Here is a 25995-nt window from a genome sequence, read left to right on the forward strand (position 1 = left end):
AATGGACATTCACAAACAACAAAGCCCGAGCGGGATTTGAAACCGGGAACCTTGGCGTCGCAGCGGGATGTGCTAACCACTCGGCCACAGGGTCCGTCATTACCCCCTTGGAAAATGAGGGCCAATATAAAATAATGCATTTCACACATTTAATTTTATGTCAGTCACAGTAATTTACATCAATTACTATAAAGGACTGGTAATTGCAAGTAATACTAGTACAACCCTGATGAAAATTCTGTCTATTGTTTTCAGTAGATCAGTAGGAGTTTTGAAATATCATGTTTAGATATGAAAGAGATGAGAAAAAATTAACGAGGAGGAATGAAAAGTTATATTTACAGCTACCATGCTAAGCTAAGCAGCACACTATGTACCATATTAAATATAACATGAAGAGATATTCTCACTTGAAGTTCTACTGTACATGTACTGTAGATATACATTGACCTACTAAACATGTTCAGTAGAAAATCATTGGTTTTATTAGATTTCCGAGAACACAGTAGGTAACAGTAGATTCTGTGTACCGTAAACAATAGAAATTCAAGCACAGAGATCATTCTAGGAACACAATAATTTCAGACCTTAGAAGGTTTTTTTGGGAAGGGGAAATGCATTCTCCTGCCTCTTCAGAAAAAAACAACCCAACTGATTAAGAGTCTAGCGATTAACTGTAATGCATTCAATTGCATTGGAGAAATTGCAGTTTAGATTCTAAGTAAAATCCACATCAAATAACAATTAGCAGTTAAAATATCAAAAGATACCGAAGTGGTAATTCACAGCTTAAATTTTAATTCTTCAGCTATGCATTACATGAAAATACAGAAATGCATTGAAAAGTCTCCTTACCTGTCACCTTTCACAGCATCTGGTTTATCAGAATTCTTAGTTCGATTCTTACTCCATTCACTGCAAAGAAGCTGTTGCTCATCTGAACACCTCTGACTCCATGTGACGTTCAGTAAGTATGAGAGAAAAGACCGACCTGGAACAAAAGACAAAAACGTCCAGTTTCTATCAGAATATTTTGTCCTTTGCATTAAAAAAATTGTTGTCCCTTTAAAAGAAATGCAGCAGTGAACAAAACATTCCTTCCTTACCCTGAATTGTGTTACTTTTAAAACATGTGACACTATTGATTGAGTGATTGAATTAGGTTATTTTACATCATTTTTCTGCTACTTCTGGGTAACCTCGACAATGAGGATGAGTGATTATGACAAAATTGATGAAGGGACACACAGAAAGTTCACACATGCTCAGGCTGGGATTTCAACCCAGGATACCTGGCATCATAGAATGCTGTGTTAACCACTCTTTCACAGATGTCAGCTTGAAACTTGTGACAAATTATATTATTATGCAAGCTCAGCTCGAACTTAGAATAGTTTTTTTTATTCATGACATAATACGCATAGACTCATTAAGAATAAACTCTTCACTATGCAAATAAAAATATATTTTAGAAAATTGTACAAAATTGTGAAAAATCAATAAAAATCACATAAGTTTTTCTGGAACTGTTACTAAATAACTTATTGGAAATGTAAAATTTGGTTAAATTGTAGTGTTTTTAGTACCACCAGGAAGCAAATTTGATATTGTGGGAACATATAATATCCACAAACATTAAAGTTGGAGTTACACTGTATTCTCAGAGATGCTAATTTTATACAAGTTTAAAAAAGTAACTTTGTAGATCAAGAAACTTTGAAATGACAAAAGCAAATTTATAATTATTAATTGAGTAAGAAGTGCAAGTAGTACTCAGACATGTTTAGACATGAAACATGAAGTCCACTAATTCAGGAACTATGCACTTTTTAATGAATAAAAGATTAAATTCTAATTTGCACTTAGATTCCATCAAAAAGAATAGCACTGAAAGTTCATCGACAAGTTTGGGCACAAATGTATCAACACTTTGGCTCTCTGAAACTGTCAAAAGATGAAGTGTTTATTTTACATGATGATATATGAATTGTAATTTGAAATGAGCCAAAATGTGACAAGATTTATCTTTCTTCCTGCATACCTTTGCCAGTCAACAATTGTAATCTAAAGACAGTTACTTACCTGACAAAGAGCGAGCCGGTAAAGTTCCACCTTCACCAGGCAATCCTTCAATAATCTCTTCATTTTGAGGAATGGGTAGCTTCAATGGCGAACTTTTACTTGAGTTCCATTTTGAACTTCTTTCTTTAACAGGAATGAATCCTTCTTCCACGAGATCAGAAAACTCATCTCCGTCATTCGCTAATTTCCTTCTCAAGCGAGGGTCCAAATTTTCCAAAATCTCGCCTGATCCTTCTTCATTTAACAAATAAATTTGCTTTGTAACATTGGACACTTTTCGCGCAACTCTTTTGTGGTAATTAGTGTTTGGGTTTCTCCTCTCTATACCTAATATGCTTTCAATCATATTAATATGTTCCTTGTGTGATCTTTTGTAAAGACTGGAATTTGTATTAGATCTAAGTGTGTTTTTGTTAAACTTGTATTGACCAGAATAAGAGTCGATTATGCTCTTTTCTTTATTTTTCTCTTGCTTTGTATTGTCATGGGTTTTCAAGTGTCGTTTTCTAAAATTTCGTTCTTGCATAGTTAAACTACTTTTCAATTTTCTGGAGTTTTCACTTGCAAATTGCAACTGTTCAGGTACCTCATTATTATACAAAGCTCTTAATATTGTTTTATCATGCTTTGCTGCATCATTTGCTTTAGTTTGATTGTTGCGCAAATATGGAAATCTCTTCTTTGTTGGCATGTCTGAATTTATGTATGTTACTGGATTTCTTAGTACGTGTGTGGATTCATAGTTTAGTGAATGAGGAAGTTGAGGCATGTCTAGCATAAAGTCCACATCTGATGTGTTCTGTCTGTCCACACTTGCACTGTTTAAGGTTGTGGCATGTTTGGTATCGGCATGAAGAAAGTAAAAGCTTCCATCTGATGGCAAGCACTGATCTTTATGTGGGACAATGCGAGAATATCTGCTATCTATCACTGCTTCTATTGTCCAGTGATATTTTATATTTTGTACATTCGTGGAACAGCTTTCACATTTACCCTGCAGTACTATTTTTTCGTATGGGTTTGTCATGCCCTGGATGCATGATGGACAAATCATTGAAAGCCTGCAAATGAAAAAAAAAAAAGGGCGATATTACAAATTACGGTCTTCTAATCTGAGGATTTGGAGCTGCAGTGGTTAGTAGGGTATCGGAATGGTACATGGGATACCATTCCAAGGATCTGTGATCTAATGTCCCTGGAAACCCAGCTTCTAATAAATTGGTACCTGGAGGCAATTCTGGGAGTAAAGGATTATGGCTGATCACATTACCTCCAGAGGAGGCCGAGATTGTGACTATGTGGCCTGGCCTACACATCTCTTTATGTGCCTTCTTGGAACTGTGCAATAAGCACAGGGAGCAAAAGCAGATTTGACGATTGAAGAATGAGTCACTTTAAGAATGTAAGTGCCTGGTTGAAAATTTTGCTTATTTACCAACTTTGGTTCTTTCAGTGGTATCTTTATTACTGAAAAATGATTTTTACGAAGTACACATTTAACCAAATTGTTATAAATCTATGTCATTGATGTTCTGCGTTTGATTCCTGGTGGGAAATCAAATTTTTGGTCGACTGGTTCATTTTCCTTCAGTTTTCTGCCACGTTTTGATACTTGCAAAGATGAGGATGAGTGGTCTTGCAATGAATTTGAATTTAAAATTTTGGGAGCGTCAGCACTTAGGCTATTTTGCTCCCGTCACATTATACGGGGGCCAGTCCCTTACCATTACATAGAACAACTCTAATGTTGCATAACTAAAAATCTTAAAATCTTCTGACTTCTGTTAAAAGCTGAGGCTGTAAATGGGCACTCAGCACACACAAGGACAAAAAACAGGACAACACACACACAATTATACTGGCCACAGTGCCAGTCGCCAGAGCCTCGTTAGTCTTTAGTCCAGGGTGCACTATGTGGAAGTGAGGTTGACTTTTGGGCACCTATGTGGAAGGTACCCCTTACACCCCAGGTCTTGCAATGAAATTGATGAAGGTACATTCACAAAGAGAACAGATTCAAACCCGGGACCCTTGGCATTGTAGCACACTGTACTAACCACTTCACCATAGAGGTGTGCCTAAACTTTTAGTGTGACCTAGTAGTGTAATGACAATTGGGTAACTGCTTGAAAATAATAGAACTTTTGAAAGCTAGATAATAGCACCGATGCAACTTGCTAATCAGCTACTACCAAACAAAAATTCATGTGTTAAGACACTGGCCCTTTGAATAGTTTTCTTTCACATTTTCTAGCAGGATATTTTTGCTTATCATCTACACGTTAATCTGTTTCTCAGTAACTTAAGAAACAGTGCGAATATAACCAAAAAAGGATGCAAGTTCCATTTTTAAGAATACAGATGAACATAGATAAAGCAGAATTGAAGTCCAGACATATTCCTTATAGTTTTGTTAGGTGTTCATAGATGTCAACATGTGTTCTTCATAGTTTCAAGGGATTTCAACAATATTCACTTTTCCCCTAAAGTTTGTAAATAGCAAACTACTTTAATTACTTCCTAAAGTTTGTAAATAGCAAACTACTTTAAGTCTACGTATGTCCAAACTCTACTAATTTTTCAAAAATGAAAATTGCCATCAAGCCTTAAAGTTAGCACATATAAAGAGTTTGAGTTTTTGCTTTAAGTTCACTTTGTGAACAGATAGGCTAATCGGGACTCTAGCTACAGTTTAAAGTGAGATCGGAACTACTATGTGCCTCCGCTGGGTATCGAACCAAGAACAGCACTTGTAGTAAGAATTCCACATAGTTTTTGTGCAGTGTCCCCTCGTAAGCATGGGATCTCTTGCTTAGCCTCATAATATACATACCATATATCATTGTATGAGAAACCAATGAAAATAACTAAAAATGCAGTTTCGGATTTTGTTTAACGTATCTTCTCTGAAGAGCTTTTTGGAGTCAGATCAACATATCTCCACTTCTAATCCTTATCAGCAAGGTTGTGTCACATATCTCCAGTTTACGGACTCTTTTTATTTTAAGAGTCAACATTCCTAAGAATACATATTGATATATTGGAGTTACCTCCCTCTCGTTCTCACACGACGATATAATATATACCAAACCTACATACCTTAGACCATGTTCTTCTACCTGAAAAACCTGACTTGCAGTAACTGTTTCTCCTCTTACAGTAGCCTTGACTTCCACAATAAACAGGATATTGTCAGGTATCAGGTATTCACCAGGAAACTCTAGGAATTGCCCATGCCACTCAATTCGGCCAACGTAATGATGCTGCAGGCACATTTGCTGGAACACATCCATCGTAGAACATACCCACTCGTAAAAGACATTAACTTCTTCACCTTCCACCAGCTGATGTCCTACCATGACATGACTAGAAAACCTTATTGTATCATGATGCCGAAGAGATCTGAACGTTCCACCTTCAATGTAAATTTGTGCCTTTCCATACAAGATTGTAATTGGTGTAATGTGTCTTGTAAAAACAATGGTTCCAGGATGAAGAATTTCTAAAACTGCCACATAATTACCAACAGGTATAATTTCTTGAGGTACTTTCAGTGAAAACTGATTAAAATAATGTTCTGGCAGTGGGAACATATAAGGGTTTTCTTTTGAGCTTTCATTGTACAATGTCCATACGTAAGTAACGTTCCTGGTTAGAACACAATCTATTTCCACATCAGGTTCTAGAACAACTGGTTTTCCATACACAAACTGCAAGAAAAGAGAAAATCATAAATTCAAAAGTACTGAATTTAAAAAAATCTTAATTCTAGGTGGTACGTGAGAATAACTGAACAATGCATAAATGCTGGTGTTAAAAGTTTGTTATTTAGCATTGCTTTCTACCATTTTTGGCTAACCGCAACAATGACAAGTGATGAAATTGATGAAGGGACACTCTCAAAGAACATCAATACGTACCCAGACCGGGATTTGAACCTGGGAACTTCAGTGAAGAGATAAAAAGTTATCACTTACAACACTGCCAAAAAGCCAATTTAAGTGTTGCAAGTGAATCAACAATGGTTTGAACAATGGAATATTTTTTTTTTTTAAAAAAAGGTTTTTTTTTTTTATTTCTTCGCAATATTCCTCCACACCAATCTTTGATTCATACATTTCTTTGCTTCCAGCGTGTGAATGTTTCCAACTATTTGCCACTGAATGTCCGAGAGGCTTTCTCCAGCTGGTGGAATCTCTGCAGGGTGAGATTCCACCAGCTCCCTTTAAATCCCTTGGCAAGGAGGGAGGGGAGAGGGGAAGGAAACACTGCTACTCAGGTGCAGATTCTGTGGCCAGGGTAACCTCCTTCTGGAGAGATTCCACCGGTCACACTCTCCACCCCAGAGCCCTTGCCATTCCCTCGGCTGGTGGCCTCTTCTGCCATTCTTCTCTGATGGTCTTTGTATCGTAGGAGCTGTGTTGTTTACAACAGGGAAATTTCTCAGAACGGAAATTCTGGGTTCACAAATTACGTAGTGAAAAGAAAGTTGGGAAAATACATCTGAAATTGCACGAGAAACAGGGAAATCTTAACATTTGTAAACAAATTCCATGTTAATTCTCATTTTACATTTGCTTCTGTCTTCCTCGTCTCTGCTTTTTCAACAGAATTTGTCAAAGGGAAAAAGCTTAAATATTAAAGATGAAGATAATGAAATAAATTAAAATTTAAACTAAAAATTCAAGAATTTACACCGACCTCCGTGGTGGAGTGCTTAGCACAGCTCTCTATGGCGCCAGAGGTCCAGGGTTCGAATACTGGCCTGGGCATGGGTGTTCTTTGTAAATGTCCCTTCATCAATTTCATCATATCATCACTATTAGCCACAAAAGTGGCAGAAAAGCGACTTAAAATAACCTATCTTAATCAAGCCAACAGCACGGATTATTTCACTAGCACCTTCCTTTCATATTCTATGTTGCAGGTTGTTTTTTATAGGTTTATTATACTTTCTTGTTTTATTATTTAAAATAAACTTAGATCAACTGCAATCACAACAATGAATCGATAGTGGTTGCAACAATAAGGTAACATTTTCCCCACATATATTCATAAATCCTGTATGGAGCCAAGGTAAATTTGCAGAGATTAAAATTTGCAATTTTATCATCACTCATCTTTATCTTCATGATTAACCGAAAGTGGCAGAAATACGAAGTAAAATAAACCAAATGAATCTATAATCCTAGCTGACTGATACTTCACACAAATTTCCTTAAGTGGGATGTGGTCTCCTCCTACATTCCCCACCTTTGAGCACTGACTTAATGAATAAATAAATATGAAATACACAACAACCTTGAAATTCTAGTGGTAGATCATACAGAAATGGTAAATATTATTTTTTTTAAATTCCAAGTATCATAGTTCCTTTAAACAAGTAGTAACTAGTTTTCAACTGTTTCTCATAAAATTACTGGAATACCACACATCATGGGCACATCTTGTTTCATGATAACAGATGGTTGTTCATTTAAAACACACTGAAATTGTTGATTTGAGGTGTCAATAAAAAGTCTGCTTGCCATATTAGAAATTTCCTATTTTTTTGGAACAATAATGCAAATTATTTTAGCAATAATACAAAGACACATTGAAAAATTCTCCTAAATTCTATTCAGCATACGCAAATACAATGACAGTGCTAAAAATATTTACACGAGATACTGGAATAATGGAACCATATTCAAAGCATGTTGTATGTGATAGAAAATCCTGCTTTTCTATGTCCCTTTTTTTAATTTGCTTTTTAAGTTAATTATATGCCAAACAATATTAACTTGGTCGAAGCTGAGGAGGAGTTAAAATTGTTAATCCCTTTTTACTTCTAATATATTATGCATGTTCTCGACAGCTTGTTCAGCCTAATTTACACTAAATAATTTAAACAAAACTATACTCACTTCTCTAACTTTCCTTGCTGGTAAGGGATGCATGGAAAGCACTCTTGGTTTGTTGCATCTTTTTGGTACGACAAAAACTTTCTCCGAGTACATGTAAGAGTTTAGCATATTCCCCATGGTAACATTCAAGTTGAAAGTTCCAAGCTGTGTGTAAGTATGATTTGCTTTTCCTTCCGTGGTTGAAAGCACTGGAGAATTGTCTCCCCACCTCCACTCAAAAAATAAATCGGAACCGTCCTTGTACAAAACTTCAAACGTGGTTTTCTTGTTAACAGTAACATTTCTGTAGTGCAGACCAGAAATCCCCGTACATATTTCCTGAACCATTAACTCTAAAGGGTTTGATGTCTTTTGCGAGAATGGGTTCTCGACGGAAGCCACCACCGATGCCCTGCCATGGTTCTTGAACGTGTAAGCAAATTGTGGTACGGTCGTCTTGTGCTGAATGGTAAAGCCTTGACCTTGTTGTATTGTCCATTTAAATTGCAGAGCGGAAGCTCGATCAGGCGTCACTTCAGCCAGAATTTGAATTGCTGCTTCTGTGGAAACAATGCTGCTGTTGCTAAGTGTCCTGATGTGGATTCCAAGCAGATTATTTACAGCAACCACAATACCATAAACCTGAAAAGAATTTTTAACACTAATCAGCTTTTCCAAAAAAGGAGTTTTCAAAACACAAAACTAATAATAACAATTGCTTTACCAAACTAAATTTACGGCATGGTTTATCATTGAACAACAACTTGTACTGCTGAACACCCTGTTCACACCCATCACCTTATTAACATTATTTGAAGTTTCTGTTTATTTGCTATTACTGTGATTTTATTCCTTTAGGAAACACTTGATTAATTTTCATTCACTATTACATTGGAAATAAACCTATGTAAATCTGCACTATGTAGCTCTACATCAAAACAAAACAATCTGGACAAAAATGGCTTCTCATGTTAATTAAGAGTCCACCAATTGTTAATCAAGTAGCTTCTTATCTTTATCACACAATATTGGTTCAATGCTTCAAATTCATGTAATGAAGAACCACAGTCCCCTCAGGAAAATGAATACCAACCTAAAAGTATGTAAGCACACACATAATTTCATTTCAACCAGAGTAATTGATGTTAATTATTATAAGGGCATTGCAGGAACATGTTAATTTAAAACTGAAAGAGTATATTTTGAGTGCCAATTTGCCTTATTTGCCCCACGCTGGAAAAAAAACTCTCTTTTGCCACACCTACATCTCCGGAAAACATTCTGCAGACGTCCATGTGTTCGGGTATATTTTTTTTAAAAAAATGTACTCAAAACTCATAACATTCTGGAGTAACGGAGGGATATTTGAAGTGGCAATTGTTAGAAGGGGTGGGTATTTGCCCACTTTGGGGATCACACTGATCATAACACTTCGAATGAAGAAAGCGGTTAGTGAGGAAGAAAACGTACTATTTGTAAATACATAAAATAGCATACATATAGGTGTTATTGAAAGGTTTGTGAAGGCCCATTAAAGATGGAGGTCGGGGGCTGTAGCCTTCAAAGGCTCTCTCCCCCCCATCTGGGTCTGAAGAATATGTGTTACATAGTAGTACTGAAAGATTACAAAGTTGGAAGAGGGCGCTAAGTTCCCGGCAAAATACCAACATTCAGGTCTGTTGAGCAGTGAGGCGAGTGCCACTGTGGCAGACTGATGAATGTGTTTAGTTTGATATGAAAATGAAACAAAAGACATTCACAGCTTCCATTGTACCTTATATTACACTTTCATCAAGTTGTTTTCTGTATTACGTACATTTATCCAAAAGCTTCAATGAAATATTCTAACAGAGCGGTTTTAAAAGGAAAACAATGTAACAGTTTTCTGAATTCAAAGCTATCTTGCTATTCCTATGAATGTCTAAACATATGCTGACAAATTAATTACAACGTGCATTATAAAGATAGAAACAAATGTGCAGATGCAACAATTTTTAATGGGCAGATGCAATTAAGATATAAATACAACAGGACACGAAAAATGCTGTTTGCTCTGGCACCCTAAAGGTTAATTAAACTAAAGTTGTACGAGTTTATTTCTTGTGCGCCTCTTTTTTTTCCTTAGTTTTTTTCCAACTTTTTTGCTCCATGCCTGACACGCAAACAATTTGCTGTCTTTCTCTAAATTGCTTGCTGCTAGAAGCAGGAAAGACAGCCAAATGACATTTTGAAAACATTTACAAAACAAATGGAGTCACGAACGTCGTCGTATGTACGAAAAGAATTTTCCCGTCAAGCGTGCTTGCATTGAAAAATCTACATACTATTTATTCACGGTAGCGCCAACAGTTCATCGTTTGCAACTCCAACTTTGTGTCGTGGCATCTTCCTTTGAGGGGGGGGGGGGGGGTGAAAAGCTTGAAATTATACAGTTCCAGTAAGCAGATCTATCCACACCTGGACGAGAACAATCTGTAGATAAGGATGTTTAGTGTAGTCTACGGAAATGGGAACGAGAAAGTCACTAGCGCCATCAAACAGTTGGACGGAAACTTTTAAGTTACAAATCCATTGACAAGTAACAGGCTTTTGCAATTAGTTCGCGACCGAAATAAAACTCACAACGTGATTTCATCCAGTGACGTGCACCGAGGAGTAGCTAGTCTAGCAGAGATCAATCAATCAGTCTCACACGCTAATTATTTTCAAATCACAATATTTATTGTCTTGTTAAAGCCACAGTTCATATGCAACACTTTTTTGTCACGCGCTTCTCGTGCCTCGGTGCGATCCGCGCGGGCAAAGCTGGCCTAGCTCGCTCTTCCTCTGCCTCACCAGTTCCAGGTAGAAACGACCGCCAGAAGGGAAAGGGGAAATTTCTGCCTCTACCTCCCTTGACCCCTCGTTCCCCCCTGCAATGGTTGAAAGCCCGTGCTTTCAGGTACCCCAGTCTATATCCTATAGGAGAGATAGGGGATTGGTTTCCCTTCGATTTCTTTGTAAATCCTCTAAAGAACTCGGGGGAAAATTATCTGCAATGCTTATGTTCTCTGTATTTGCACCACAAAATTTTACACGTTGTACAATATGTATGTATAATACGAGATGTAGTTTTATTATTTATGAAATGGAAACGTATTATGTGCAGACAATAATGCTATGCTTTTTTTTTCAAATATGGAATATATAATGATTAAATAAAAATATTTGCTCAGGCTCCCCCTCGCTCTCGTTTTAGTAGTATTTTATTTAAATATACTATCTCTTGGCCTCCCAATAAAAAAAATGGGTAACCTAAACAGTCGTATTTATTTGGGCGAGAGAACGCAGGTTCATATTGTTGTTGTTGGTTTGGTATATTTTACTGTGCTTTTCTGCCCCATTTGGTTATCGCGAAAATCAGGATGAGTGGTGATGTGATTAAATTGATGAAGGGACCTCGCAGAAAAAAATCCAGGCCGGGATTCGAACCCGTGATGAGCGCGCATTCTTGTTCCTATGTGCTGTACTCTGCATTGAATAATGAAATAATTTGGAATGAAAAATGTATCGCAAAACTCAAAAAGCCAAATTAATATTATTGAAGAAACTACAAAAAAGTGTGTTTTGTTACCGGTTTATCTCCTCTAATATGTTGAATTTTTGCCACTTCCCATCAATTTTTCTAGCTGTATAGATTTAATCGCAATAATTAGCTAATGAGCTTAAGGAAGTCATGAGGGTCAATCGTAAACACAGTGCCCTGCAGATGCACTGGGAGGGATTTTTTTTTAAAGAAAAGCGTTGCTCTTCCATCCCTTTACCTACCGTCTGCCATGACGATGAACGATGTTTAAATTAAACAGGTGAAGGGTAGATACAAGGAATACTCATGCGCACACCAGGGCTCGAGCCCGGATCCTTCAGTAACGAGATCGTGGGATGGAGAAATTATGGAAATTGAGCAATGCAAATATTTGGAAAAAACGTTAATCATATACAAAGATGAATTGAAAATTACCACTGAGGAAAAATGCAGTTTGTTTCACAGATATATATGTATTTCCACTCATCTTTGTTGTCGGCCGACGCCCGTGGGTGAGTGCAAGTGGTGTCGGATCGGTACCCGATGGAGGTGCATATTGGTTCGGATCCCACTTTAAACTGTAGCTTCAGTTCCGATTAGCCTTTCTGTGCATAATATGGATTTAAAACTAAAACACCAAATCGACAAACAAATTAAAAAACCGTGGGGGAGTGGTTATCACAGCGCGCTACGACACCAGGAGTTCCGGGTTCGAACCCCGACCTGGGCATAAATGTTATTTGTGTTTGTCCCTTCATTAATTTTATCGTATCTTCGAAATTAACGAAATGTGACAAAAAAGCGACGCTAAGTAACAAAAATCAAATCATTGATTCGGTTTATTTTACTCTGCTTTTCCGCCACTTTTGGCTATTAGCAAAGATGATACGATAAAATTGATGAAGGGACACACATACAAAGAACACCTATGGCCAAGCCGAGATTCGAACCCGGGATCTCTGGCTTAGTAGCCAAATCAAATCATTTTTAATTTTCGAAAGGGAGTGGGAGTTTGTGTACTATTTTTTAGTACTCATTCATCATTTTGCAATCTTTTCCTATTTTTGACGTTCTTTTTTTCTTTTTCTTTTTTTAGGAATACCAACCCCCTTGAGCATGCCACTTATTGCTACCCCACGTGTCGACGTCACCGCACGTCACTGATTTCATCAAATTACATTGTAAAGTGTAATATTTGTTTTATACTTTTGTTATATTGTAAAATATTGAAATAAAAACATTTATTATTTGCTCATTGGCAATAGTTTTTCTTTCATATCATGCATAATAATGACCCGTAAGTATATTAAACTTATCTGAGGCCAGAAATTGTAAATGGGGTTATTGCTTAAAGAAATAATTTATCTTACATCAGGAAATGCGCATTTGTGTACTCGATTTCATGTGTTCGGTTTTTGACATTTTTCTTATCTGCATAGTGCTACACTAGCACATATTTTCATATTCGTTTTTAACCGTCGTTACGTCATCACGAAGAAAACGATCTATCCCCAACATATATATTTCTAAGAACCTTGGCAAAACCGGCAGAGTTGCTGTAAGTTTCCAATGCTAGTTTTCACATTATATTTATACAAGATCAATTATATTGAGGTGGACTCGTAAATTTGTAGGCTATATTCGTTTGAGAGTTGGAAATTTGTAGAAGACGAAATACTGAAGAGCTCTTTCGCACATAAAATGTGTCATTTCTTGAATTTTGAAAACTTATGGAACTAAATATTTTTTGGTGGTGCAATATGAAATCATCAAGTTCGGTCTTGGGGACACCTGCATTTCAAGCTCCATTTCTTCAAGTTATATTTTTTATCTGATTATTTCGTTAATTACTAGTTAACTAAAATGTATTTCTGTTAGGGACTATATAAACAATAGCTTTTTTTCCTTTTCTTTTAATGAACGATATCAATTTCTAAGTGGAGGGGCTTGTCCGAATGACGTCCATCTTTCCAAGTACGGCTTTCCAGCGATTAAACCTGAACTATCATTGCAGAATGATATAATCGTTAAATGTATAGGGAACGCTAAGCACATCCATCATGTCGTAAATATATCACATATCGAAATCTATGCTTTATGCTTACTGCATTTTAGAATAGTCAAGAGCATATATAGGGGGTTCAGGGGCCCGGACCCACCTCCGAAAGACTTGCCAAAGAAAGTACTAAAATTAAATAATGAAAAGAAAATATACTTGTACAGCATTTGTTTGTTTGATGGTTATACGCTTTGAATGACAGTACCTAGAAGAATAGGTAACTATACTTATAGTAATACGCATCAATCAGGAGCTTTACTTTTTGTTAACTGGGTTAAACATTTTCTTGTTATTCAATAAACACTGAATTCTTTATCTTTTTGACAATAATTTCCTTTGCCAGGACAGTTGTTTTTATACAAATGTTGACGATATTAACTAAATGCAAGAATGAATACGCGCTGTTGCATCTCTATTCTAGTACAATCTTTTAACTATTAATGTAATAAAAAAGATACAATATTAAATAATTTTACGTATTTTGAATAGACCTATGAATTATGTTAACGTATTAATTTAAACATTTATATTATTATTATTATTTCTGAGATACTTGTTTCGCCTCCTCCCCTAAAAATATTTCTAGATACGTGCCTGAGCCGATCTCCGTATCGGAGTAATTATCAGAGCGCGCTACGGCACAAGGTTTCCCGGGTTCGAATCCCGGCCTGGGCATTATTTGTGAGTGTCCCTTCATCAATTTCATTGTATCATCATTCATCTTGGCGATTAGTCAAAACAGGTAGAATGCGAAATAAAATAAACAAAAAAATCAATCTATCACGATACGTGGCTGAATGTAGTTCCATCGTGTGACGCTGTAAGACAAAAGCCTACGCTGCGAACAAAATGGCAAATAGGACAAAATACGCTTATTCCAATTTGCAGTAGTTAGCCAACAGGAAGCGTGTAAGCAATTTGTCACCAGCCACTTTCTTCAGTCGTTCTTTCACACCAACTTTCCCGTCTAGACGTGTGTTTGCGGATGACTGTACAGAATCCACTCCACTAACACCATCTGTCTTTTTAAAGCTACAACCATGCATGCATGCATATTCCACACGGTCTCTTCTTCAACTTCCCCCATGCATAAATATTGAAAAGTCTATCTCGGGAAGCAAGAAAAACGAAACTAAACTTTCTCTCTCTCTTTTTTTTAAAGTAACCATAATGAACAACCGGCTCCGTCAGACTTAAAAAAGGATGTAGCCATGTGCCCCCTCCCCTACTCTGCTTGCCTCCTTGCCTCTGTAATCCGCTCTGTTTGACGTCAGTCCCTCGACAGAGTAAACAAGTCACTCAGTGCGCTGCGTCTGTTTACATCAGTTTCAGACAACTGCGAAAAATAACGGTTTGAAATGGAAGCAGATGACACAGACGCCCGGCGGGAATCTCCAGACAAGGGGGGGGGGGGGGTCATCACTAGGGGCAGTTAATGGAACCACCCCCTTTTAATTTCCGATGTTTTGTCAAGGAAACTTTGGCAATACCAGTCAAATGTCATGGCATCAGGGGGTAAAAGATCACTATTTGTTACATTTTAAATAAATAAATATATAAAAAGCCATTCTTTTTCTATAGAACAGCATACGTTGCCCCAAAATTATTGTAAAAATGAAATTCCATTAAATTTTTAATTTATTTTCTAAACTGGACTATGATCATTTACCAAAATACCGCATTAATTTTCAGAGAGCTTTTAACTAATGGGTAACGCGCTCTTTAAGAAAAATAAATTAACAATAAAGGGGGAATTTTATCCAGAATTTTTCATCTGGAAGTGTGGAAGTTCGTATTTATACGGTTCGACCTTCAGAAACCTTAGACCATTAAGTTTTAACAAGAGGAAGATGAATATTGTTCATACGAATGCATCAACTGCTATTATTATCATTCAAATTTTACGTTATTTAGTAACAGTAGCATATGTCCCAAAGGGATGCAACTTTGTATCATCAAAGCCAACGAAGAATACAGAATACAGTGTCCTTGCCCTTACTAACAAGGGAGCACTTGAAACCAGAAAATGTTCAGGTTTATTCAAATTTACAAGGGCATTTTTGTGAACCCCTTGGGGCCTGAGGAATAAAGTAGCAAGAGTAATTTTTATGATTTAGCAAAACAGTCTTGAATGCTATTTTTGTAGGATGGAAAACTTTTCTTAGATTCTCACCAAACGTAAGCCGCAAGTTCGATTCTGGCCCTCAAAGTTAATCTCCAAGGTAAGCCCATGGTAATTAGAGTTGAGTTTTAATCTGCAAGCAAAATTAAACTTAAACTCTTATCCTTATCTTACAACAGTTCACGCTTAACACATTCACATTTCGAGTGAAGATTATGAAGAAAATCGAAGAGGAGTTAATTTTGGTTCGTTTTATCATTTTCAGATAAGATTATAATCGGAAGCATATGGTGGAAAATAAAGCCATGGGTTGTTCTTTAACGTCTATAAATTGCTTGAAAGAACAGATTATTCATTAAATCCAATTTAGAATTTGTGGCGCTTGAAGCAATTAGCCCAGGAACGTCAAATAGTATTAAGAAATAAACGGCCCTTCATTTTTACTTCACAGGGAATGAGGTGGTAGGTTAAGTTCCAAGGAAAGTGAAATGATGACCAAATACCATTGTACATTCACGGACACTACTGTGTTGCAATAATATATTTACTGTATATTAAACTTGCGAAAATATAATATTGTTTACAAATCCACTATTATTATTATCCACTATTAGTATCAATCTCTATGCTACTGAATTGTATCTGAACATAGTTATAATACAATATCCCCTTGACAATATTCAGTTCATTAACGATGCTTGTCATGATAAACACGCTTTACAATTTCGCGAATAACGTAATATTTGACATAGTAACACTTTCCATCACAAGTTTCGAAAATAATTAGTAATTACAAAACAAGCACATCAGAAAAGTTTATATTAAAATTAGGAGAAACAAATAGTTTATTAGTAATTTCATCTCAATGTCGATTGAACTTGTCTACATAAGGTCACCCGCTCCTAAAGAAGGCGAATCAAACTACTTACAGGTAACACGACTTAATACACTGTGATGACGGTAGCAAAATCTGCATATTCCTTCACAGACAAAGAAAATAGCCCAAGAAACGTTATTTCACAGGCTATTTCAGTTTCGCCCGGTAAGGTGTAAATTGATATTTCGGGACCTGGTAACACTGACGCTATAAATACATTCTTGCGAGGCCGCTTTCACAGACACTTTTTTAATGTGCTGAAGGCAATTGATGCATGAAAATAGCCCAAATTACATCCTGCTAATTCCACACGGTACTAAGGCAACTGATCCCTTAACCGATCAGAGCGCGCTGCATAAACGCTACAAATCCTCCTCCCCCGATTTCCTGTACGATTTTATTTGGCCCATTTTATTGTTCCCTTAGGAATTTGTGTTCCCTGACGTTAGCACAGTACTGGCACTTCATTTCTTCGACATAGAAGTTATTTTCCAATATAGAGCAATAACCATTTTACATGCTTAGCTGCTTAGGACATGTAGTTAGATTTGCGAGAATGGAATAATGAGAAATGTTTACAACAACGACATAAATGGAAGTAATGGACATTACAGATACAAAATTGTTCACAATATATTAGTGAATAATTTACCAATAACGACGTGCATATTTGTTGGGCTAAGCATTTTGCTTCGATAAGTATGGCTACCAGTCCGAGTTTCGTGTTGTTATTGTACTATAAAGACAACCAATATTGGTTGTTAGTACAGTCAACGGCAAATAAAATATTAGGTAAATTGTCCATCATATTCATTCAATTTTTTTCGCAATGTTAGGATCAAAAATTGAAACACAAACCACACATAAGCAGAGGATAATCTCAGGTCCGATGTACGTGTAATTGCATCATTTAAAACAGGGTTGTTGAAGGTCCAGGAACCCTTAAATTCTAATTGGTTCCGCTACAGGACAGAAACTTTTTTCTCGCACAATTTGAATTCGGTCCAAGTTGCGTATTGTTTCATTAAAAAAAGGTTCGTGGACCGTATTAAATTGATCCGGATAAAATATTCCTGCACCGAATTGAAATGCTTTAAATATGAAAAGGTGTCTAGAACTTTACGTTTGCCGATTTTCTCTCCCAGTCCGGCATTGAATTCATTTAAAATTCCTGGACCAGGGTTGACAAATTAAAAGTTGCCTTCTAAAAATGTCCGCGAGAACGTTTTACATTGGAATGTCACACTGCTGTTGTAGAAAACGTAGCGTAGGGAATAAATCATAACGCTGTTGTTCTCTCGTGGGCCAGGTTAAAAAAATTCCCTTGTCGAAGAGTTATTGTGCATAACGCAATGGACTATATTAGTGGTGCGTCACATTAGCCCCGGTTACGTGGTGCGTGCTAACTAATCAAATGACTGTTTAACACATTGACTGCCACCGTGTAACTGAAAATGTATCTCTTCTGGGCCAATCCGATTTTCTTGTTACTGACCGACTGTGAATGAAATGTGTATGCATAATATCTCAATACAATTGAAATTAAGCCCATTGTTGAGGTTTTTGTGGTGTGTATGCATTTCTATACACGCGGCGTAGGTTTTCAATTTGACGTTGTATGCCACGTGTATATGATTTCATACACGTAATTATTCGCTTTGTGTTACCAGATTTTGTCTTGTTCTTTCCGAATATCACGCTGTTTTAAAATTTTGTGGTGATCAAAGTACCAAAATTATCAGACTACTGGAGCACTAGTGCTTTGTTTGATTTTCCTCTTCCCCGAAGTATGAGTAGAAACAGATTTGAACTGCTTCTACAAATGTGACATTTTGCAGACAATTCACGTGCTGTCCTAATGATAGATTACATAAAATTACGAACATCACCAACAAACTCATTTCACAATTCCAAGAAATATACACACCAGGGGAAAAAATTGTGTCGACGAAAGTATGATACCATGGCGGGGAAGACTTTCATTTCGGCAGTACATCCCTTCCAAAAAGAATAAATACGGAGTGAAAGTTTTCAAGTTGTGTGCCAGCAGGGGCTATACATGGAACATTATTCTATATGTTGGAAATATAAACGGCCGGTAACATGTCAGTTCCTGAAACTGTTGTGTTACAGCTTGTAAGAGATCTTATCGGTGAAGGCCGGCGTCTTTACACAGATAATTATTACACCAGCGTTCCTCTTGTTTACCTTGCCATTGACAATAATACCCATCTGATCGGTACAATTAGGTCTAACCGTAAATATTTGCCAGCAGATGTTGTTCAGGATAAATTGAGAAAAGGTGATATTGTAGGAATGGAAACTCAGGAAGGTATGACTATTCTGAAGTGGAAAGATAAGAGAGATGTGTTAGTCCTATCTACAGCTCACTCTGCTGAAGAGGTAACTGTAACAGAAAGACGTGGTTCAGAAATTAGAAAGCCTACCGCAATTATTGATTACATTACTAGCAAGTCCTTCATTGACGTAAGTGATCAATTCGCGTCATATGGGAATGCTCTGCGAAAGACTACAAAATGGTACAAGAAAGTTATTATTGAATTTATATGGGGAACGGTTCTCGTGAATGCCTACATTCTCTACAGTGACTGCATCCAGTCCAGTAACATACACATAAATGAATTCAGGAAACTTGTAATCCTAAATATTCTTTCTGAACAATTACCTCCTGGACAGCAAACTCACTTTACCTGTACAACAAAGCAGAAAAACTCAAACTCATCACTTGATAAACAAAGTAGGGAATAATGGAAGAAAGAAGCAAGGACGCTGTGAACATTGCTACAAAATCTATGGCAGAAGTGGAAATTCTGACTCGACAGGGAGGAAGTTTGCCAGATGGGTGAAGACAGTATGTGACAAATGTCCCAAAAATCCTTTTATGTGCCGGGAGTGTTTCAACAAAAATCATTGAACTTCCAAAGTGTTCGGTACAAAATATGCCATCCTTATATCTATATATCTACAAGGAACATAAGTTTACAAAAAAAATATTATATAACGAATGGTTTTGTAAGAATTATGATGTACTAGCAATGTATTCCATAATGTATAATCGTTTGCTGTGAATTCCAACCAGAAAAAAATGTATTTACACATTTACCCTTCTTTTTTAGTTGTCAATACATTTGTACTAGTGAAAAGAATATGTAAGCGTAAATAAAGTTTTGAAGATTTTTTTACTCTTGTAAGACATTACAGAAATTAAAATTATTACTGCCCCATCTTAGCTGTACGCCACGGCTATTTAACAGTCATATAGTTTTGCTTGAACTGTGTATGCGTTTCCATACACGCGGCCAAGAATCAGGTTCTTGTTTGTGTATGGAGTAGCATACACGTGGCCCAGAAGCAAGAAGCCATGTGTATGACATATCATACACACGGCAGTCAATGTGCAGCAGACGGGGCTATTGAGTTCAAACAAACCCGTCAAGTGTTGCTCTGGCATCCGATCCAGGAACCGCAGCCAATAGGAGTCGTCGATGAAGTAACGTGAGGCTGCTGTGTTCCCAGCAGATTTCACAACAGGGACGGGCAGTGTTGCTACAACCAAGGGAAGGAGCGCGCCAGGGAGAATGGGGCTACATGGAGAAGGGTAACGTGACTGCAGCGTTTACGTTTCGCCCATTTCTACCTGGGCCGTATTTAAATTGATCGGGAGGAAAGTTCCTGGACCGAATTGAAATACTTTACTTGACGGTTCAGAACCAATTTGCTTCCCGATTTTCTCTCCTCGACCGTAATTAAATTTATTTATTTATTTATTTCCTGGTCCTTTAACAACCCTGATTTAAAACGCCATAATGCAGAAAATATACGAAAATAGCGATGGACAATTTACCTATTGTCATCTTTGCCTGATTGTACCGATTTGCACTATTTGAAAATTTATCATGTAGGTCAACTGGATAGGCCTTCAAAGCAGTCTTCCTTGTAATTGTCAGTCACCTGCAACAATTGATATAATGTATTGTCATTGCAAGGTTTCATGTTACGAAAGTACTGTTCGCCCGTCATTCACTTTCTAAGGGGGATGGGGACCTTTTCTTCCCCTTCCGAAGAAAAGTGTATGAATATGATGCTAGACAATTGAAGATTCTACTTAAAAAATAAAATTAGCGCTACTTCTCAAAGAATTTTCGACCAACGTACAATTAATGAACAAAATAAAATGCAATAAGGAGGTAAGTTAAACTGCGTTTAGGTGTTTCTAAGTTGTAAAACAAGAGAATCGATTTTTTATTAACTGTAACATTGCGATCTAATTCTAATCAGGTTTTTGTCTACTGAAAGATTAAACTGCTAGCAAGAGTTTTTCAGAATTACGCGTCGAATACCGTTGGTTCGTCCATACTTTTACAGCAATATTCAGTTTTTTTTAAATAAAATTGGATCAGGTGCGGTCAGGATTTTATTTTTCCCGTATGACGGAAAATAGGACTAAAATAACAACTGGCAATATATGCTTGTCGACTAACTTGTGTGTTCATAAAATGTGGCCTTTACCAGAATGTTATCAGACATTGAACTGATATTGCCAAATTTTAGGATTTTTGCGATGTTTTTGGCATGTCATTTTCGCACAGTTAAAAGTAATTTCAAGCACGACCATGATAGATATACCCCAGAATCGAATTTTCAACCGCAAGCGAGCGAAGCGAGCGTGGGCGATGCAATCAGCTACTTGCATTGTTACCGTGTTCCTGCGTTGGCGAATTTTGTAGCACTGTCAAAAGGCATGAGAGAGGAGCGTGAGGAGAAAACAAATGACTGTGCATTTTAGTTTGCGGGGGGAGGCATTCTTATCTTGGTTAAGCTGTTAACGATTTCGAAAAATAAGACCACCTATACAGGGGATACGTACGATACATCATTTGCGCGTGGTTTCGGATGCATGAAAACTAGCACGACCCAAAGAACAACAGTTATTTTCGAATTCAACATCCCGAATTTATCATCAAATTGGGTACTTTTGTTTCTGTAGAAGCTGTATTGTAGTGCAGTGTATGGGATAGGGGGGGGGGGGGAGGCCGACATAAGCTCATGACTGGCTATGCCACACACAAGATTCTGATTCCCTTACCATCGACAGAAATTTAAGCAGGGAGGCGCACAATCATACAATCAGAGTGAAACGATGCAATATTCACATGAACAAACACGGCACATACATTACCCGGTTACCGTCCGAAATTTTCACAGTTCAACGCATACGAAAACTGGCTGCTCGTCAACGAATTCTATAAATAAAGACATCAAACCCAATCAGCACTCGCCATTTTCCTCTTTACGCCGCATAACTGTGGTAGACAAAGTGCATAAGGGGCGGGTGGGTGTGGGTGAAGGGAGGGAGGAGCCCAAGCGTCAATGAACAATATCATCACGAAGAATTGATTCCCTCTAACCATTATCAGTCCATGTTGGGAGGGCAATGCGATCAGCCGTGTGCAGCCTACCGCATTATGGACCCGTATCGATTCTCTTACTGGAAACAGGAACACAGATTACGGCGTGTTTTTCGGCCAACTCGGCTGCGGCCGGGAATTTATTTCCGGCCACGATAATTCCGCCTACTGCCGCTGGAGTGCGCCACCAGGAAGCCGCTAATCGGGAAGTTCGAGCAGTGCGTCCCTGGCGACACTATCTCCGTAACTAAATCCCCTAGTTTTCAGCTCAATTCTCTCCGCTACTCGACCGGGGCCAAGCCAACGCTGCCTACTCCAAATTCCGTGGACATGACCCGTGAAGTAATCAGCTTTAGAGATCTCACGTGCTCCAAAATGTATCACAGAGCTCTCTGGGTCACTCCATGAACGGTGAAGTAGGAACAGATTTCGAGAACTTTGCAACTTAGGTACTTGCCTGCTGACGCAAAGTTATGCAGCAACGATTTTAACATTTTGTAGCAATAAATATGTTAGTATTTGTGTTGATGTAGTTAGCAGTGAGAGTTTGGTAAGCCAGAAAAGATATGCATTTCTTTGCGTTCTGGGTCTTTTTCCAGCTTACTGTTAATTATTCAGTTTGTGTTTCTCCATTGTACTTGGAAATCGGATGGAGTTCAGCGGAAAATAACGCGACACTGCTGATTCGTTGGCGCCAGGATATCTGCATCCAGAGTGGGCAAAATGTGTGTTTTTTCTTAAACAAAACATTTTCCTTTAGGTTGTAAACAAAAAGTTTAAAACATTTGTCAAGAAGACATATTTTTTTAGAATTATTTTTCAATATAGAATATCTATTATTATCCGAGGAAGGATTTCGTTTCTAGTTATAAACATTTGACTGGCGTCGTAAAATAACTATTTACCTTACTTGTAAATCTCGCACGTAGGCTGTTCGAAAATGTTGAATTATTTCACGGTTATCACGCCCCATTCTATCCCCAAGGTAGCTATTCTGTTTTCTGAAATATCACTTTTCATTCTGAATGAAACAAAAAAATAAACAACAATGTACGTTAAGTACGGAACAAAACGTTTCACCCATATACTATGCAATTATAGAAGTGTTTTAAACCTGTCAAATGTGCGAACAACCCGGCTTCGACACTAGCGCCACTGTTTTAGGCCCGAGCTAATGCTATGCGTAGGTAGAACGGAAGACTTTTAAAGTTTTACTTCTTTTCACGGTAAAAAACTGGTTGTCTCTCGTTAACAATTACAACTGTATTACCAACTTAATAATAATAAGTAATAATAATGAATAAACAAAATTGTGGGTAAAGAGAATACCCTGCTGTTGGCCAGGAAAATTTTCTGCTGCTGGAATAGGAACTTGTGCCTTCGGGATCCGGCAACATTGCTTTTTTCTTGCTTTAACCTGGCTTACTTACGACTTCTTATCGTTCCTCTAATCTTGTTTCTCCCTTTTAAAACTCTGCACGGTGAGATACTTCCACGTGACCGTGTTTATGAAAAGCGTAAACAACCGTCGTCTATGCCAACTTTTTTAATCTCGTCCTCAGTCACGTTCAGCATTCAACGTGCAGCTCTCGCTTTTCTTAATTTGCGAGATCAAACGGATCTCCCGAGTAATAGAAGCTGTGCGAATTAATAAAAAGCGAATACCGTTAGAGGAGAGGAAGATGAAATTATGAATGGTTGACGAAAGCACGCTTATCGTGTGCACAATGTACTTATTAGTGAGGGAGCTGAATTTTTTTTTAAAGCCGTATTTTTTTTTTTATTTTTTTTTTTTATTTTTTTTTTTTTTTTGCAGCTAAAGCTTTCAAGTGCTTTTTATTTGTTGAGAAATCGTTTATGAAAAGAAGCTAAAAGAAGGCTTTAAACTGTTCCCCATTTATAGTGAAAAGGCATTCAAGGTGTGTTCCAGGAAAAAACTTTGAATAAGAAATCCCAATTCATACTGACCATCAGGATTTTTATTTACAAAATCGTGTCATTCCTCCAAACATATCCGCATCCCTAACGTAGTTTGGAAAAGACACATCGTTGTCACTGTGCAAAAGTTTCTCTGACACTTCATATTTCTCGAGTTCATATGATATCGAGTAATGATTCGCACAGATACACTTCGAATTCGAAATATGTTGCATTTACACCAGCGCCACTGCGTGTCTTTCTTTCTTTGATTTACTGTCATCACGGCTCGAAATGGACCGGAGCGGACCGGAACCTTCCCGTTCCGTTCGTTTTTCTTTCTTTCTTTTTTCTTTTTTTATATTTCCCTCCTTTCTACTTTTCAGACTGTTTAATAGCACATATTATAGCATTAATTAAGCTTTCTCTACACATGTAGATGCGTTGCCGTGAAGGAACTTAGCGGAATATGACGGTGTGTGTGTTGCCTATATGAGCCCGCCATGTTCTTTACATAGCTTACATTGTCCACACGTACCAAATACAGAGCGTTGGAACTGCAACCAGCATAACATTTTCTTTTTCTTGAATTTCCATTTTTCAATGTTTTTCTGCCGTCCTTTCTTCTTTCCTTCGATTAACCCAACCTTAAAATTTAAAGTCAGTCAAACATTAAGTACAATCCTGGATCACACGTCAAAAAACTTCCCTGCGATGTGTTGTGTGTGTTACCTAACTCTACGGCGATAGCAGAACTTGACATTGAAAATTAGTTGTTTAAGTTAGGCAACACACACAATGCATTGCAGCATTTCAGAATCTACGTACGTGTCCCATGGTAATATGCACGGGAGTCGGGCTCGGGGGTTGGTTAGTGTGGACTGGTCCTGGAATATTTTTTAATGCATTATATATGCACAAGTTTATGCACTATAGGCTCGCAGTCATCAAAAAGAAATTACGAGTAAGGCCATTACTCTCATACGATATTTCTTGACAGATTATATCAATCTAATTTTGTAGTTTCTAGCTATTTCAGTTCCTGAGATGTATATCGTGACTTGGGACTTGAACAAGGGTCATATGCATAATAACCTTTCCCCTAGAAAACTCGACAACTGAGTAATACATTTTGCGGCTTTATATTTGATCTGAAACTGCACGTAAAGGAGAATTTTTAACAGGCAAGTTCTTTCCAATGCCGCAACACGAACAGTAAATTCCCCGTAAGCACCTTTGGCGCAGCCCAAAGCACCTTCTGGCAACATTGCTCGATCAGGAGAATAAATTTGTAGTAGCCTTCTGAAACACGACTCGGGAGAAATGTCAGAGGTGAGAGAGCGAGCGAGCGAGCGAGCGAGAGCGAGAGAGAGAGAGAGAGAGAGAGAGAGAGAGAGAGAGAGAGAGAGAGAGAGAGCAGCCTGCAGGAACGGGTTAACAACGAGCCCTCACAGCACGATCGATTTTCCGCGACTGTCAATTGTCTTTTATTCCCTTCCTCCCTGGAAAAAAAAATGGATATCAGGGTGCGGATTACTCGCGATGACGTAAGTCGAAACGAGAGAATGAATTTCAATTTGGAACGATAATGGACTACAGAGCTAATCTTCCGGTTTATATACTCCGATTGTTTACGACGTTCTGACGCCAAATTCCACAGAAGCCTCTCTTTACTGTTGACAAAAAGGAGTGTGTTTTTAATTAAATAGAGTCAAATTTACTAAAAGGTTTCTCTCTCTCCGGGTGTAATGTTTAAGCGAGGCAATGAATTCGTACGTACTATGTTTTTGTTTACACTTTCCTGTCTTTTTTAAGCTAATTGTGAGGACTGGCATAAATGACGATTAGATTAAATTAATGGACACTCGAAAAGGAATGTCCAGGGCGAGATTTGATCATGAATCTTAGGCGGGGAGATTGAGTTGGCTACACTTCGCGCTAGGCTTAAGGGATATAGGAGCAATGGATTAACATGTAACTTTCAAAGAAGTGCTCATGTTCCTCCTTTCTCTTCATAGATACCATCACTTCTTTCATGCCTCACGATTTATATCGGTAA

General features: G+C 37.6%; 1 protein-coding gene across 1 annotated transcript in view; it reads right to left on the reverse strand.

Moving 5' to 3' along the window:
- LOC145998324 (polycystin-1-like protein 1) overlaps positions 1-25995 on the reverse strand; it is a 395827-nt gene that overhangs the window by 57580 nt on the left and 312252 nt on the right. The window contains exons 9-12 of the mRNA XM_083134729.1: positions 7989-8609; positions 5182-5792; positions 2083-3143; positions 856-991 (exon numbers count right to left, since the gene is read on the reverse strand). Of these exons, the coding sequence (XP_082990855.1) occupies positions 856-991; positions 2083-3143; positions 5182-5792; positions 7989-8609 (2429 nt within the window). The remainder of the gene's footprint in view (positions 1-855; positions 992-2082; positions 3144-5181; positions 5793-7988; positions 8610-25995) is intronic.

The sequence above is a fragment of the Lepisma saccharinum genome, chromosome 14, assembly GCF_977018435.1.
Source record: "Lepisma saccharinum chromosome 14, izLepSacc3.1, whole genome shotgun sequence".
NCBI lineage: Eukaryota > Metazoa > Arthropoda > Insecta > Zygentoma > Lepismatidae > Lepisma > Lepisma saccharinum.